The sequence below is a fragment of the Cervus canadensis genome, chromosome 24 (assembly GCF_019320065.1).
Source record: "Cervus canadensis isolate Bull #8, Minnesota chromosome 24, ASM1932006v1, whole genome shotgun sequence".
Classification (NCBI taxonomy): Eukaryota; Metazoa; Chordata; class Mammalia; order Artiodactyla; family Cervidae; genus Cervus; species Cervus canadensis.
In genome coordinates this window covers 44,404,248-44,422,905 of record NC_057409.1, presented here as the reverse complement: position 1 = coordinate 44,422,905, position 18,658 = coordinate 44,404,248, and the positions used below count along the sequence as shown (strand labels likewise).

The 18,658-nt window shown below is 35.9% G+C and overlaps 1 protein-coding gene across 4 annotated transcripts in view; it reads right to left on the bottom strand.

The window, feature by feature from the left end:
* Positions 1-872: 872 nt before the first annotated feature.
* The window catches only part of ORC2 (origin recognition complex subunit 2), a 36,088-nt gene continuing 18,302 nt past the window's right edge, over positions 873-18,658 (bottom strand). For all 4 annotated transcript variants that reach the window (XM_043446087.1, XM_043446089.1, XM_043446086.1 and 1 more), the window contains 10 exons: positions 17,165-17,358; positions 16,068-16,166; positions 13,829-13,938; positions 11,378-11,510; positions 10,455-10,551; positions 8,802-8,948; positions 8,016-8,187; positions 5,566-5,627; positions 4,589-4,707; positions 873-2,652 (listed from right to left, as the gene is read on the bottom strand). In XM_043446087.1, coding sequence (XP_043302022.1) covers positions 2,566-2,652; positions 4,589-4,707; positions 5,566-5,627; positions 8,016-8,187; positions 8,802-8,948; positions 10,455-10,551; positions 11,378-11,510; positions 13,829-13,938; positions 16,068-16,166; positions 17,165-17,358 — 1,220 coding nt within the window. In that variant the 3' untranslated portion in view covers positions 873-2,565. The remainder of the gene's footprint in view (positions 2,653-4,588; positions 4,708-5,565; positions 5,628-8,015; positions 8,188-8,801; positions 8,949-10,454; positions 10,552-11,377; positions 11,511-13,828; positions 13,939-16,067; positions 16,167-17,164; positions 17,359-18,658) is intronic.

The window sequence follows — 18,658 nt, the reverse complement described above, 5'->3', positions numbered from 1 at the left end:
GAAATCCAACTATAACCCACAGTTGGCTCTGTGTATGCTTGGTTTCCCTTTTTACATCCGTGGGTTCAACGGACCATGGATCATATAGTACTGTACTATTTAGTATTGGAAAAAATCTGCACATAAGTGGACCCACACAATTCAAACCTGTGTTGTTCAGGATCAACTGTAGATGTTTAAAGTTTCATTAGTGATTTTTTTAAGTTGAGCAAAATCTATAAACCACCCCTCAAATTGCCTGATCTTTTATAAGAATGAAATATTCATGTATTAAAATGACAAATATGATATACTAAGAAAGTTGTTTATATTAATGGAATATAACAGGAACTCATTTAGAACTCTCTGCATAAGGAATTCAGTATTATGCCAAGTTTGCATAGTGCAAATATCTGTCCTGCATCCCCTGTACCTTTTTAGCCCAGTTTTAGCCATTTTATTACGAGAAGCCAGAAGAATCTTTCAAGGTTTCAGGTCTGTTTAATATTGCCAGAAGCAAGTAACAGCAGAAGTTTGGGGCCTTAGCAGTCAAACTGATAGAGCTTAAGCTACACTGATTTTGGAACAAGTTAGTGAAGAGCATATAATTCTGCCAAGATCACTATCAGAGCTGTAAGATGCACTCATAAAATTTTTGAAGTACTTCAAAATATTTTTAGTAAAAAAAATAGCACTTTATGGGACTTCCCTGGCAGTCTAGTGGTTGAGACTCTGTGCTGTTAATGTAAGGGGTGCAGGTTCTATCTCTCCTTGGGGAACTAAGACCCTACATGCTGTATTGCATTGCCAAAAGCTGGGGGGGGAAAAAAAAGGTCCCAGAGAATCTGGGAGTTTTAAGTAAAAAAACAGTACTATAAATGAAAAAAAAAAAGTTCTATTCAAATTTCTTTATTAATAGTAGACTATTCACACATATTGCTTGCACAGTATAGACACAAAAAATATAAAAATAAACCAGTAGATAAATTTAAGGGCAAATGCAAAGTTTCACAGTAGGTCATTAAAGACTTTGTATACTTTTTTTATATATTGTAGGTTATTATAAACTAAATATATTAAGCAAAAAAAAAAAAAAAAGGTGCAAACCAGCAAGTATCATATGCCACCATTTGTGTTTTCAAAAGGAGAAATATAGACAAATACCCTTAGATGTGCATAGAATACCTCTGGAAGAATGCTTAAAATGCTGTTAATGGCTGCCTAAAGGACTGGATCGGGGAATGGTAAGGAAACTCACTTTTCACTGAATATCCTTTGGTACAATTAAAAAATTTTTGAATCCTATTCATGTACAAATTTGTTTAAATATTGATTAGTAATTATGGTTAAGACTAACCCCCCTTATACATGGATTTAATATAAAATTACTTCATTATATGACACAAAGAAATGATTTTTAAAATGCTGGGCATTTTGGGAAATATTTTCGTAAAAGGGGTTTACAGGATAAGAAATGAGTGAGAAATGCTGATGCAGTATATTACAGTGACAGAGAATTTAACTTCCAAGTATGAAACATTTCAGGGAGTATGTAAAGACTATCTGCTGACTCCAGTGGTCAAGGTTAGCCTTTTTTTCTTTCCTAAGAAAAAAGGGTTGTGTATTTAGGAGGCTTAAAACTGTCACTTTAAGAAAAAACTGAAATGTCTTACAGTGAGTTTTAGGTGGGCCTACTTGATAGAGAAATAAAATTAACTTAAAGCCAGCCATTAATAAGCTATTCATCTGCATGTTATTCAAGAAAAGAAAAAAATACATTGATATACAAGAATAATTAAATTTTTCTGTTGCCTTGGAAAAAAACAACTAAAACATAATTTCAGGATCGTGTTTCTCTAGCCTGACTTCTCACTCATGTTGTGAATGTGATGGCACAAACATTAACTGTCTCGAGGAGCATGATCTGTTGTTGTTCATGTGCTTTTTGGGATGGGCGAACACCCTAAACAGTTGTTAGGTTTTTCCCACTTTCCCAACTGAATAGCATCATGCTCCTTCCTCCATCAGCATGTAGCCTAAATCCAAAAGGAGAAAGCTGAAAATCACTTACTTTCCCCCAGTCCTGTACCTTTTATTAAGCCATTTCAGAAACAGTAAAAGATGATCTGCCTACTCCATTATACTCTTCAGTTCTGACACGTGGAATAGCAAATAAAGCAGATTTACTTTATGCCACTGTCTTTATAATTTTCACACTCTGGAACAAGCACATTTGCAAATACAGTGATAAAAGGCCCTCAAAAAATTAGGAGCATCATCTCTGGTATAAAAGAATTCAAAAACATCCAGTTCCAAAGAGTCCCTGAGCACACTGTTCCTTCCAGCAAGAAGTCTCCAGAGAGGTAATGAATGAAAGGCACATTTTCTCCAATTTGAGGACCGCTGCATAGAACTAGGATGGTATACCAGCCAGGCTAATCACGGTTCTGGGTGATGACATTACCCCTCCCCACTTAAAATCTTGTACACTGAAGAGTCTAATGTTGGATGTAAACGCAACACTTTAGAGGAGTGGCAGCTGGGGTAATAATCTTCCACGGAAGGTTTCAAGAGTACAGGAGTGCTTTATAACTCCTCTTCTTCCTTTTCCAGGAAATCAGTCAGTATTCCATTGTCAACAGGAATTAATAAATATTCCACTCCATCAGTTCCCTAAAAGATGTGAGAATACCTGAATGTTAGTCATTCGTAAGAAATGTATTTGAAATGTTAAACAAAAAATGGACTTGATTTCCTTAATACTTTACATGAATAGAGAAGTATAAATAACAAGGGCAGCCAGGGGACACACAGGGATATATAGCTATTAAATACACTGAGTTTATAGTTAAACCACTTTATAGTGGAAAAGAAGACTAAAGAATGAGAAGGTGGGTATTTCCTGCTCTTTCTAAAATGCTACACTACTGATACCTCTGTTCTTTTATTCCCCTTTCAACTGGATCCTTCCCACTGGCTACAGGTTCAGGTATCTCCAATTTTAAAACAATCCTCACTAGACTCCTCATTTCTCTGCAACCATCATAAAACCATGGCACCTTTCCAGAAGAGTTGTCTATAAATGGTGGTTTCCATTTCCTCACTTTTCACTCAACCCAAGCCATCCTACCTACTGCCATCATTATCATGTCACACCAAAAGAGCTTTTGGTTAGGCCACCAAGGAATTCCATTTTCCTAAATTCATTACGTATCTTCAGTCTCTGCCTTTTGGGCCTCTCGGCAGCACCTGACACTGCTGACCTAAAAGCATGCTTCTCCTCTTGGCTTCCATGACGTCTTGGCTCTCTGGCTATTCCACCCCTGCAGGCTTATCTTCTACTTGGCCATTAAATATCACAGTACTAGGCTTAGTTCCTGGCCCTCTAATCTCACTATATGTTCTCTCTCTAGACTGTCTCACCAAAGCCTGGTTTCCATTATAATCTAAATATGTAGGAATCATAACCTTTTATCTCTGGCCCAGATCTTTTCTCTGGTATCTTGTCCCAGGAATCCAAATGCCCAGCTGACACCTCCACTTGAAAATGTCAGGAGAAACTCAACAGGAGTAAGTCCAAATATACTAAGACCATGAACTCATGCTCTATCTCCCCCAAAATGTTGCTCTTTCAGCTTCTCATCCAGTGATCCCACCATCTCTCTGGTTATGGAGGAAAAACACAGGCCAGAAACCAGGAATCACTCTCAACACTCTCTTTTCCTTTGGTTCCCATATCCAGTCTGTCATCAGTTCTTGTCCATTTTGAGTCCCAACCACTTTTCTCTTTTTAACCTAGTCCAGATTACCACCATCTCACCCAGGCTACCAACACCCTCCTAGCTGGTCTGTGTGCACTGAGCTTTGGCAGCGGCCACCTTACACTGCCCCACCCCACTCCCCACACCACTGTCAGAACAGTTTTCTCAGTGACTTCTCATTATTTCAGAATGAAACAGGATTGTGTCACACTGGCTGCTGTCCTGTTCCAGAGACTCTTTACAGGCTGCTCCTGCCTAGAATGCTCTTCCTTCCCCTGATGACTGTAAATCTCCTAGTCTTCCTTTAGGTCTCAGCTCAGTGCTCTCTTCTGATACACATAATTAGGTCAAATCCACCTACTCTAATATGTTCTTTCAGAACCATGTCCCTCCTGATCATAGGACTTAACCACAATTTAAATTTTACATGTATGTGATTATTTGACAAATGCCCATCTTCTCCATTAAGACTTTAAGCTTTATCAGACAAGAAATTAGGTTTTTGCTTAACTTCTGTATCCTAATGCTTTGTGCAATATACACAGTTAGTGTTCAATACACATAGACAGGATTAATGAATAGAGGAGAAGGGAACATGATTATCTGACTCATTTCTATGGCCTGTTTGTTACTCTGAACTAGAACTGTTTGTTACTCTGAACATAAGTCTTCTGTTCCATGCTAAAGTGGAGTACTTCTACCTTCTTTCTACAGAACTCAAATGGCACACCGCCTAAATGGATCCTTGTGACCCACCAAGGCAACCTCAGTTTCATAATAGGCATACTTGTCCTTAAGTAAACAAGAGACCTATTCCTGGCATACAATGTTATAGAGCAAAGTCTCACCTTCTTTGTTCTTATAAGCTTGTGGTCCCTAAATTCAATTAACTGGGCTCGAAGTGTCAGATCACTATTGACAAGGAATGCCTCCCGACACTGCTGGTAAAAGTCTTGAAAACAAAGTCCTGGAGAGTTCAAAAGAAGATGTGAACATAAGTCAGTATTTAAGACATGACCCCATGTATGCGTACCCATGCTGAAAAACACAGGAAAAAAGTGCTATCACCCGAGTATGTCAAAGCAGTCAGTAAATGCTGAGTAAATACCTCTCGAAGAAGCAAAACTAGAGAATATTTAGGTGTTATATACTGTGGCTTACATTTTTTTAAGAGAACTGATTGGTTGAAAGCAGTCAACTGTGGCCAAGTATAATATAATCTCATGGGCAGTTGTAAACAGTTGTAAACAGTGTTAAAAGAGGGAACCAGTAAGTCAAGTGAGAACTGAATGATTTTTTAATATTTTTTCAAAGTCTTTATTGAATTTGTTACGATATTGTTTCTACTTTATGTTTTGGTTTTTTGGCCACAAGGCATGTGGGATCTTGGCTCCCCAATGAGGGATCGAGCCTGAAACTCCCACATTGGGAGGTGACATGTTAACCACTGGACCACCAGGGCAGTCCCCTGAATGATTATTAAAATGTGTGTTTAACAGATTATTTTCACGCAAATGAAAGAAAATCTAAGTTGCCCAGTATATGAAATATATGTAGTTGGTAGACATACATCCATAGCAGAGGAAATTTAAGAAGTAAACTGGATTTGCTTTTCAATTTGTATTGACAAATAATACAAATAGCCTGCTCAGCAGTGTATCTGTAGGGTTGCTTGAAAATTTTCGATATGGCAGACACAGTGATCACGGAGCAAACCATTTATTCACTGCTGTGAAACACTGTAATGCTATTATTAGATTCCAGGAAAAAGAATTTATGGGATGAAACAAAGGTCACACAATTTAATATCATAAATATTGGATACCAGTGTAAGAAGGGTTATCCTGGTTATCCAGCTGATACTTTATTAGTAACCGGAAAATTCCCCTAAGGAAAAAAACAAAAACAAATTGAAATCCAGAACGTTAACATCCACAGATAACAGTTAATAGTCAAGTACACAAAGACTGTGAAACACTTAGCCTGTTTATATTACCTTCCTTTCCTTACTTACACATGTATATTCTTCAACAGTAAATGCTACAGTACGACATAGTCCCTAGTTAACTGACTCTGCAGATGCAGTGGGATATGGAGTGCTGACTATGAAAAGTTAAGACACAGATTAACCCCCATGTTGTTCAAGGGTCAACTTTTTTTTAGACTAGAGATTAGTTTATTATAGAAAACCTGGAATATATAATAAAAACTAAAGAAAAAACTAAAGAGAAAAATATTAATTCTATAACCCTAAAATTACAGCCACTAACATTTGATGTGGAGATCATATTTGCATATGCTGCTTTCTCAAGTCTCTGTGGAATGAAGCACTGTGAAAACATAAATTCAAGCATTTATATATGGTATACACCATTTTAAACCTCACTTTTTCACTTATTTATTTTCCCATGTCTTAAAATTCTTCCTAAACAGTTTTTAATGCCAGCTTATACCACAAACTTACCATTTTCCTACTGGTTTTGGATGTTCACATTACTTCCAATTTAATAAAAAATAACACCACATTAAATAAAATCATAATAAATATTCTTTCATGTTTTTGGAACTGTTTCTGTAGGAGAGTGTCCCAGGTAGAACTACTAGTTGGAAGCAGTATTATACAAAACTAACCTTCCCAAAAGTCCCTGGATATGGCAAAAATTTTAAACCTTTGCATTTTCATTTTTATTACAGTCTAGAAGATAATTTCTATAAGTACATTTTGGGTCATCTCAATGACCACTTTATAACTTGGTACACAGCTGAATTTGGTGAAGATTTTTTGATCAATCACATTCATACCAAGTAAAGACTAAATGTGTATTGGAGTGTACAGGATGAACCAAAGAAGCACCGGAGGCTAGCATATAGACATTTAGGTATGCCAAACTAAAAATAATTGCTTTAGAGCAGTCAGTATCATGTTGAGAATATTTGCATTGCTGGATTCCCAAGTTTATATGTAGTAACTTGCAACAGTCCATTAGGAGTTAGCATAATAGTAAAATTGAACGAACATTTTTTCTATTCCCAATTCCATCAAAAATTTTGATTAGATACCCATTTAACATATGTGCTAAGCTGCTTTAGTCATGTCTGACTGCGACTCCATGGGCTGTAGCCTGCCAGGCTCCTCTGTCCATGGGATTCTCCAGGGAAGAATACTGGAGTGGGCTGCCATTTCCTTCTCCAGGGAGTCTTCCTGATCCAGAGATTGAACCCACGTCACCTGCACTGGCAGGTGGGTTCTTTACCACTGAGCCATCTGGGAGGTCACTTAATACATATTTCATTGTTAATGCAATGATAATCTTTAAGTGTACAGAAATAGCTTTAAGGAATAATAAAATTCATTAAAATTAGCATTTGATGGTTGACATCACAAGGGAGTCTTGTGATGATAAAGCTGCATATCTTGACAAAGTTACACATGTGAGAAAATGGCACAGAGCTAACACATAGGTACAAATCAGTGCACGAATCAGAAGTGAAACCTGGATGAGCGCTGTGATTGTGCCGGCGTCAGTCTCCTGGTTTTAACACGGCTCTGTGGTGTGAGCTACTGGCAGGGGGTGGATGGGAAAGGGATGCTCTGGACCTGCCTGTACGTTTCTCTGTGGCCTCCCTGTGAGGCTACTAAAAAGCCTTTTTCAACAGCTTAATTACATAATTTATTTTTTGCTGGCTTATGCTACATACAACTTTTCTTAGCCTTTATTAACTAGCTGTTATTAATTCAGATATGCATCTTGGTTAGGCTGCTGAAGGGTTTCACTGGAGACACTATATACAAAGATTTTCAAGGTTTAACAGTATGAGCTTTGGAACCACATAGATAGGAATCAAAATCTCTGTGCCCTTTACCATCTACCTTAGAGTGCTTATGAGGATCAAAAAAGCTATTTTGTGTAAAGGGCCCTGTGTCTGAGTCATAATGTTCAATATGTAATTAAAAATAACTATCACATGTAAGTAAAATCCATCAAAATTCTGCTGTTTCCTCAACGATGACCACTGAGATGTTCTTACTCAGAAACATAAAAATCTATTAAAAATGCTGGTACCCCTGCTTTATTATTGGGCAATTTGAGACTACTATTGCGTAGTCTACCTAATGCATAACTCAGTACTAGCAACTATTATTATCATTGGTAATATTTCTCTTAATCCTGCAAACTTAGTAAGGACTTTAAGTACTGCCATTCAAACCTAACAAGGCATATCTTAAAATGTGTAAAGTTTTTTTTAAAAAGAAACAACAGTTTTCATCCTTACCTTGCATTAGGGGTAAGGCTTCGTAAGACATGAATTAGGGAGCTGAGTGGCAATGATCCAGACTGTTTAACCAGAAGAGAATTCTCATAGGAGGTTTCTTCAGTGTAATGACTATATGTAGTAGTTTCATACCAGAGCCAGTTATAAAGACTCTGCTTTGCATGATCCCACACTAGAGTACATGATCAAAAAAAATAAGAATGACTAATTATTTTCATATTTTCCTGTTACTAGATTCCACTCTAGGAAAGAACAAGAAAGCATTAAATAAAAACTGAATCCTGAAAATTTTCATTTTTGCTATTTCCCCATCCAAATCAGTACCTCACAATCTAATTTCATTGTCAATCACCATTTGAATCTTTATGTGTATATTAAATTCAGGTTAAAATATATTAACACTACCAAGGCATTCTTTTAAAAAGTTTAATAATTTAGCATTTTGTTTTATGGGATTATCACAAAGTCTCTGAACTAAAGGCATAAAATAAATATTGCAGTCTCACAAAGAAAAATTAGAAAGAAACCAAAGTAATAGTTGGGTCTCCTCTTCTTCAAGAAACTTTACCATAAAACACACCCTTTACTATCTGAATTTTTATTTCCAAGAATTATGTTCTAAATCAGATTGAGGACACCTATATTTTTGTCAACTGTGTTTTTAAAACATGGAACAAAGGAAATGTATATGTAAAAACAATACAAATGCCATGACTTACAACATTAAGAAAAGTAATTTTCAAAGACTGTTATCTCAAGAAGAAAAAACACTAACATTCAACTTACTGAGAGGAGCATTGAGGTGATCAATAGATGCTATAAGGTATATATTACGTAAAGATGATAACTGTCCAATAATTTGCTGGCTTTTGTCTCCTCTCAACATTTGGCTATCCAAGTTGTGAATAAGAAGAAAGAGTTCAAAAGAAGAATCTAAAAGGAAAGAGAATTCAATTATTATTTTCAATGAGTAGTTGTAAAGTCCCCACCACACGCAAGGCTTATGTATTGAAGAACATATCAAGGTAATACAGGACAAAACAGCTATTCTCAGGGGTATGCAATTTATTTGAGAAGATATGTCAGTCACTCATAAAACAGGCAAGACACTATTATACTCTTAAAAAATGAAATTCATTGAAAATCAGTAGACTCTGAAGCAGTTAAAGACAACTGGAATGGTTAACACTTGAATCAGTCCATGAAGTAACCAGTTTTAATAAGGCATAGGAAATAAGGCAAGATACATATTAGATTTGCAGGTGAATCTGTGCATGTTGAACTGCAAGGTGGGATGGATCCCCATTCCTAAAAGAGAGTTCACACTAAGCATTAAGAGAGAATATAGAAAACCTCGGTTATCACAAAAGCCAAGAGACAAAAACAACAAGAGAAGGGGGGAGGCCTAGGATATTCCTCAAAGCACAAAGGAGGTCAGAGAAGTAAAATATAAAAGTCAGTGAAGGTAAAACTTGGATAACATGCATGTTACATAACTAAAATATTTATGATTTACAAAGTTATAAATATATTTAATAGAAATTATAGATAATATACATTTATTATAATATAGAGTATATAATACAGACTATATACTACATATACATACTGAAAATGACTCAGGCACCTATTTTAATGAGCATACAAATAATATCAAAATCATCTATTAAATCATTAAGCATAACCAATTACTCCATTTAATTGTTAGTCGCTCAGTCATGTCTGACTCTTTGCCACCTCATGGACTGTAGTCTGCCAGGCTCTCTGTCCATGGAATTCTCCAGGCAAGAATACTGGAGTGGGTTATCATTTCCTTCTGCAGGGGGTCTTCCCGATCCAGGGATCAAACCCAGGTCTAGTTATTGCAGGCGTATTCTTTACCATCTGAGCCACCAGGGAAGCCCCCAATTAATTGTTAAGCAATGACTAAATGACAATTGTTAGGCCCTAAATAATTTTATTTTTATTTTTCTGAAATGTTCATATAACCAAAACACACATACCAAAAAAACAAATTTTCCCCCCTATTTCTCTGATTTTAGTATACGAAATTATTCAAATGCATTGATATTTCCTCAGGATAAAGAAATAATACTTTATAAACATATTAAACAATATAAAACTATTAGACACAGATGTCCCAATTGGCTGGAAGCACTTTACACTAGCCAAACAAAACTGGAAAATTATTCTGAAGTAAAAGGTTTTGGAAAAAAAAAAAGGCTTTGGCTATATAAGTTCAAGGTAGCAGGAGCAATTCTTTCCTGTTAGTTAAGTGAGGTTCACAGAAAAGGAAAGGAGAAATTATTTTAAAGAAATCTTAATCAGCAATGAGAGAAATATCATTATTAAAACTGTCCACATTTTTGTGTACATTAGTACACAAACAAGTAGAAGTTAGCTTCACCCTATAACTACAGAACATCTTCTTCACATTACCTTCTTTAAATTTATTTGTTATCCACTCTAGCTGATCCAGCACACTGCGGAAAGTACCCATATGATCAAGGACTTCTTCTGTTATAGAATTCAGGATCTATGTCATAAAAGTGCAAGAGATACATCAGTTATAACTTATTCTGTCATGTAGGATAAACACAACTAGCAAGTCAAGCCTTTCTTTTAAAAAATAAATTAAAAATAAATTTGGATTTCCCACCAAGTTTGAAAAATCACTTCAAGAGTCCTACTTTTTAAGGTAAGTAGATTAAGTAGATCTAATTTATTTTTTTGCATAAGTTATTGCTAAAAGGAAATGGGGAAGCAAAGGTGTAAATAATAAAAGCAGGGCAGTGAAAATACAAAACAAACCCAACAATATGAGAAATATTATAAAACTATAGATTTATCAAATGAAAGAGGGTCCAAACATTTAGGACATTTTTAAAAAGGAGTATTACACTGGTTAATATCCAGAGCCCAAAAGGCTTAAATTCATTTTCAAATGATGAAGAGAAATGAGCATCTGGTGTAAAAATGATCAAAGAACGATAAACTATTACTTAAATCTTTACTATTTTTAGAGTATCAAAGTGACAAAAAAGCATAATAAAATTGAATTTTTCCATAATCCTATCCTTCAGAGAAGTCTTGTAGATAGTCAACAGAGTAAACAAAGCTAACATTTCCCTAAGATTTAATACATGCTCAGTTACCAAACAGGAAATTCAAGGAGGGGGAGTCAAAGCTAGGACCCTCTGAATCCAAACACGTGATCTTAAACACTTAGCAATCATACTAGTGTAAAAACTAAAAACAAAAAACGAATGCTCCAGAATATGAAATAGCATCCTCTTTAACATGGTGGTATGGACTGGCAGGGGATATGATGTTACCCTTTTTTAAACATTTTTAAAACTTACTGATTTCACACTGATTCCAGGAAAGAAGCCATTGATGACAATATGTATGCAATCCTGTAGCATGGTGGTTCGAAATCTTTCTAGTAAATCTCTCTTAGAACCCAAACCATAAAGCACAATGTTGAACCCCAGGCTGTAAGAAAAACAGCACGCATGAAATTAAAATTCATTACTTATTGCCAATTTTATAATCAACCAGTTTCCTTAATTTAAGCTTATCAAGAATACAGGAAGAACTGGCGTGGCTAAATAATGATTAATATAGTGTTTCCCAACATACATAAAGAAAGAGCACAGTTTTGTTATCTGTACATCAAGCTTGCAGTTCCAACTTTCAGTAGCTTTCTCTTTAGCTCCTATTGTGGTTCAGTTGCCAAATCATGTCTGACTCTCTTGCGACCCCATGGACTGCAGCAGGCCAGGCTTCCCTGTCTTTCACTATCTCCTAGAGTTTGCTCAAACTCATGTCCATTGAGTCGGTGGTGCATCCAACCATCTCATTCTCTGTCACTCCCTTCTCCTCCTGCCCTCAATCTTTCCCAGCATCAGGGTCTTTTCCAATGAGGCTGTTCTTTGCATCAGGCGGCCAAAGTATCAGAGCTTCCTATAACCTTTCAAGTAACAGGAGGAAAGAGAGAACTAGGCACTAGGTACAAGAAACTAAAATTTTAACAGGCTGAAGTAGAGTTTTGATTGAGAGATTAAACTGGAAAAGTAAGCAGGGGCCAGGTCACAAAAGGTCTTGTTAAACCAACTAAGACACTAATTGGATTTTATTCTAAGGAATATGATCATTTAAAGTCAGTAGTCAGGTGTTAAGTGAAAGGTTTTAAGTAGGAAAGTAACATGATCTTTTTTGAAAGATTACACTGGCTGAGTTGGGGAATGGATAGGAAGGAGGGTAAAACTGAAGACTATGGACTTGAATTAGGTGTCATGGAGAAAAACATAAGGTGTCAAGAGCTTTATGGATCAAATTGGTTGGATTTGGAGAATGATTAGACATGGAAGATAAGTGAAAAGGACTATTAAGAATAACTCAGTTTTTTGGCAACTATATGATGAAGTGATATTCACTACCCTATGTAGTTGGGGCAAGTGGAAATGATGGGTTTAAGATAAGTTAAATTTTATGTATGATGAATTAGTTATAGAACTTCTACATGGACACTTTCAATATAATTCAAGTCTGCTGCTGAAGTGAATTCTGGCTGGGCTAGAGATACAGTTATGGGAGTTATTCACATACAAAGAACAACTGAAGTCAAGAGAGTGGATGAGACAACCCAGAACATCAAGCATGAAGTGTCAAGCTAAAGTTCAACTCCATGATTGTTTATGGAGGTCAATCAGAAACAGTATTTATGAGATGCTCTGCAGCAATGCAGGATAGCCTAGAAATAGAAGAAAAGAAGAGAGAAATCCCCAAAGGCAGAGATTAGCAAGGTAAAAGCAGCAGGAAAAACAAAGCAAAGGAATTCAGTGAACTAGTGATTCCACTGGGGTAGCTGACTATGAGGTCTAGGCTGGGAAGCAAAGCAAATCAAGTTATCAAAGTTGACATATGGGAAGAAAAGAATTGGTGGGCTGTGGGGTAGGATTAGAGTGAAGATCTGCTATATAAATTTATAATGAACAGATCCATAGATAGTTACTCAGAGAAGGTGAGGTCCTAACAGGGAAGAAAATAATTTTCTTACTAGCATAACCCTTTGATTTATTATTGGCAAAAGAAAACCTGGATCAACTGGGGAAAACTGTGGCAATTTCCATGTTCTTACTGCATTCACATTTTAGCATACGTTTTAAGCACTTCCTTATACTTAGTTTCTTTTAAATACAAATATAAAAATAATTATAGAAAAAATTTCTATATTTTAATTTTTATCATTCTAGGTATTTTAATGAAAGTTTAAAATTTTACCTTAAGTATTTGAGAAATTATAAAATTGGAAAAATATTCTAAGAAACAATTTAAAAATGGTAAAATAATATTTATAGAACAGATCTCATGAAATTTGAAGGTCTATAGTACATGTAAATAAAATGGGATTAAAAGAAAAATATATATTCTTTCATTTTAGGAACTTGGCTGTGAAAAACTGAAGTAAAATCTGATATATTTATCAATCTTGACAAATTACATTTTCAAATATTTTTATAAGTAATAATTTATAATTCTAAGAAAGGCTATTTAGTTTATAAAAGCTTTCAAATTTGATTAACTTTTTCTGAGAAGAGTCATATAATAACATTTCTACATTTGGGTCATAAAACTGGGAAAACACCTATTTTTTCAAATTTTTACACGTAAGTAAAAATGCATATCAAGGTCATTGCAAAAAGAAATTAAAATGTCTAACTGCTTTGATTTTAGCATAGACCTATGTACATATATTATTATGTAAATATATTTATTTTACAGAGGTTTGCAATGATAATAGTACTTACTGTAACTGCAACATCCATTTATGAAATAACTGTTCATGCTGTTGATTTAGTTGTTTAAGTTCAGCAGAAAAGGAAGGAGAAACCTTGCTCAATAAGTTATGCAAAGTTCGCTTTAAAAAAAAGAAAGAGGGCAGGAAGAAGATCATTCTCAAGTTACATACATCAAATCAATTCATAGTAAAAATATTCCCCCCCCCAAAAAAAAAAATATTCCCTTACAGGTCAAGGTTAGAAGAGGCTATTAGTGGAAATATTACTTTAATCAGGTTTGGTAATGAGTGCATCTACTGAATATACATAGTATTTCAATATTTGTTTTTGTAAAATGTGTTATATACTCTTACATACAAACATGTACAACAGTAATGAATTTGCTAAGTTTTGTCTAGAACCATTTACATGAGAATGAACTCCAAATGTAAGGTTTTAATTTCTAAAAAAAACTGTTACCATCATGAGATGATTAAATCTGCCTCCCAGTTTTGACAACAAATCCAGACACTCTGGTGACTAAACACAGCTCACTTCTTGAAATGAAAACACTAGCAAAAAGCTGTATATTCCTTTTTAACCTTGGCACTACTGTGTTTTCATCATTTTATCCTTTGAGTAAAATATTTTTTTTAATACTGAAGACTAGTGCACTCTAGCCTACAGTTTGTATTCTTTGCCAACAGTTTTTATTTATTCATATACTTAAGGAGAAACAGGACAAATTCTAAGTGAAACTGTTAAGTAGGTAGCTTTAAAGCTTCTCTCTCCATCCTTGCAGAATGGCATTACCAGCCCCAGCACTTGCTGCTCCCCCCTCCGTACCCTTTGCTGTGTGACTCTGCAATCCCTCCCACTAAACAAGTGAGTCTAGTCCCTGCGCTTTGACTTTTTGTTTTCAGCCACGTGATTTACTGTGGCTACCGAATGAGGCAGAAGTGACAGAGACAGTTTTGAGCCCAGGCTTTAGGAGGTCTTCTGTTTTTTCACTTCGTCTCTGACATTGTCATGAAAAGAACATGCCTCTGGTAGCCTCCCAAGGAGGTCCAACAAGGAAGACAGGTATGTGGAGCAAATCCTAGACCAGCCAACTCCCAGCTAACTGGAAGACACGAGAAATCAATGCTTCTTGACATGGGCTGCTAAGACTGCATCCACCAGCTATGTCCGCAATTAATGAAAGACCTTCCTTTCTTTATCAGTAACAGGTGTTTCTTTCCTTCTCTGAGAGATCTTTGTCTCTAGGTCCTGTGAAGGCCTACTTTGACCCTAGATCCACTTCCCCCCACCCCCATGCTGCTTATATAAAAGCAGATGCACTAACAAGATGTTAGTGCCATCTCTTCCTTGGAACAATGTGGTTTCTTGACACATGTTTTCAGCTAGTCTCTGATCTGAGCTGCAAAACCAATGAGCCAGGTAGAAAGAAATGAAACACCCAAAAAAACTAACCACACAGCACCGTGTCATCCAGGTCACAGTGATTTACCCAATAATCTCCTCTCTTTCCTATAGCTTGAGAACTCTGTCAAAAGTCCCTCAGAAAATTGCACTGAACTCTACTTTCAGAAAATAATAAAATCTTGATTCTCTGAGTCAATAACAATCTCTTATTGACTTAAATTATCAAGCCCACTTTCTAATCAAACATTTTCTTATTCAGATGGTTCTGTGTCTTGCCTTAGTGAGGTATGAATAAAGCCCCGAGTATACCTGTATGGTATTTTTTATATGACATGCTGGAATCATAGTATATAGTAACCCTGTTACCTTACTGTACTGGACAGGCTTTCCATAATATCAGAAAGCAGAATACCCACTGCGTTTTGCAAGGTTTTTAACTCAGAATCAGGTCAGTCAGTGTTTTATGACCAACGTGAGGTTCAGTGAATATATGGGTTAAATTAACAATAGAGATTAATGGTACATGGATTTCAAAGAAACGATGACCCCGCGCAGGGAGCTATACTCAGTATGCTGTGATAAACCATATTGAAAAGAATGTGAAAATATATATACATGTGTAACTGAATCACTTTGTTGCACAGTAGAAATACAACATTGTAAGTCAAGCATAATATGTCAATAAAATAAAGAAACTATGACCCTGATGATTACTGTAGGTCCTGAAGAAATGATAAATAAGGGAAAAACATAATTATAGTACTCTTCAGATTTTGCTGCTTATGTAGTATATTTTTCAGCTCACAATAAGAAAAATTTAGAAGTAGCATTCATTACAACATACCTGATCCAGTTTAGCCCTCTTTAGTTTCTGCAGTGTCCTATCAGAGGTTAAAACTTTAGAACTGCTGTGGGCTTCAAAATATTCTTCTACTAAGTGACTCTGAAAGTGGACAAAGCAAAGTCAGCTCTTAGTTTCAGATATTTGTTTTATATCAAAACTAGATAGTAACAGCAGTGTAAAACAAGATCAGTGAAATTCTTTATTTGGCAGTCAGTATTTTCTTTTTGAAGCAACAACGCCTTGATTAACGACCAAGCAAAATTAATTCCAGTGATAAAACTGAGTAACTCTTACTCATAATAGTTGATCATAAAAGTTGAAGAAAGTGACTAGTTTGAAGTAGTCTGTCCAAAAATGATTCCTAAATTCCAACATATTATTCCCATTCAGACTTACAGAAAAAAAAGGTTTTATATATCAGGACCTTTGTTTTGCCTCACACAGTCCTAGCAAATTCTTTAATTAGTATGGGTGAAGGACTGTGAAAATGAGACAGATATCAACACCAACGTTAAAAAAAAAATGACTTGCTTACTATTCCAGTAAGATGACTGACCATGTGTTCTGTTGATTTGGGGCATGACTGGCCTCCATGAAAGGAAGGAAGGAATGGAAAGGCATCAAGCAGGAGGCTCTGCCCTGAGTCTTTACAGAGAATGAGAGGACAATTAGCCTTTTCTCAGGCCATGTGCAGTGTTCTCCAAACAACTCAACCTGGATCCAGAGTCACAGCATTTATTATATACGTAGGCTAACCTGAATACATCAACAGCGTTACAAAATAAAACTACATAAAAAGGTACATACTGAGAAGTCTTGCCTTCAATTATCCAACTAATATTTATTGAAAAGCTCTTTTTCAGTCAACTGAATTGCCACCTTTAGCATATGCTACGGTATTGATATATGGATATGGAGAGAGAGGCCAGGATACAAAGTTCAGAAATATATATGTGGGAATTTATGTGAAAGGCTGAGAAAATGTAGAAAAGTGAAGAAAAAAAATTGTGCTGACCCTCCCATTTGGATCTTTTAGGTAGCTCATCTTTGAGATATTACTAATTTTTCTTTCAGGTTAAAGTTCTCTCTTCACTTACTGTTTTCTCTCTCTTCATCTTCTTAGAAGGGGTTTCTCTGCAAACAGGAGCTGAGACTACTCTATTCTGAGCTTGAATCTTTTGGTTCAATACGTCTTCATTAGTGTCCTCTTCATGTTCCTGTGTGACTCCTTCATCATCCTCTGAGTTGGAAGCTGAATATTCACTTTCACTGTCAGAATGAGACTGTGGAACTGTGGGGGAAGAAGTAATTGGGAAAATTGGACAGCTTGACAAGAGAGACACTGTAGGGTATTAGGAAGAGTGTGGGCATTGATGTAAGAGATTGTGACTTCTGGTTTTGTCATTACATGATGATAATCTCACCAGAGCTAGTTTTGTAATTTTTCTGAGCACCAGTTTCCTCATTTATCAAATGAGGCTACCAATGCCTAATTTAATAAAACACTGTTTTTAATAAAACATTGTTAAGTTTACACTGAAATGCATATAAAGCAACTAACAATGCCTAACACATAGGAACTGAGGCAGAAATTGTCGATCATACCTACTATGTTCTTTCCTTCTTCCTTACTAATAGAATTGATTATAAAATGTGGTAATGTGCTAAGGAATAAATAATCACAGTAAATTTAACTGTCTTTTCCTTTGCCCAGTACATGCTCTCTCAGCCTCCTTTGCTACCAGAGTTGGCTATGTAAACATTTAACTGATGAAACTTGAAGGAAAATTTGCTGGGAGCTTTTGGGAAAGAGTCTCCTCAGTTGTGGAAGGAAAGCCCCTTGGCAGCTCGGCGGGATGCCAATGAAGGAGACACGGGTTTGATGCCTAGGTCAGCCTCCTCTGGAGGAGGAAATGGCAACCCACTCCAGTACTTTTGCCTGGAAAACTCCATGGGCAGAGGAGTCTGGTGGGCTGCAGTCCATGGGGTCCCAAAGACTTACACCCATAGCTTAAAGCTATGGAAGCCATTTTGCATATAAAATATCAAAACTAAAGATGAAAAATGCCAGCGATAAAGCAAAAAGACAGGAAGAACAGGAAGATCCTTCATGACACTGTTGAGTCACTACATCAACCATGAACTGTGTATCTCTAGACTTCTTATGATGTGAGATACCTCATTGTCCATGGCTTAAGCAATTGTTACAGAATTTTCCATTGCTGCCCCTTGAAAATGCCATCCTGGCTGACAGAGCACTCAATACATGACAGTCACTTTAAGTACTTCTAATACCTAGGCACAATCCATCCCAGAGTTGATATAAAAGTTATATTTTTAAACAAACCATAATGACCCCAACCATTCTCTAGAAGTAGTAAGGCTAGTTTTATAATCATAAAGTAAGGATAAAACTAGTTTTTACACTCAATGAAATAAGTATAAAACTATCATAAAAAAAAACTATCATAAAAGGTTAACTTCCAAAATAAATAATTTTAAGCAAATCACTATTTATTTTGAAGAGTAGATATACTTCAGAATATACAGTCAGCATGTAAGAAATATAGATACTGAAGAAGAAAAAAAAA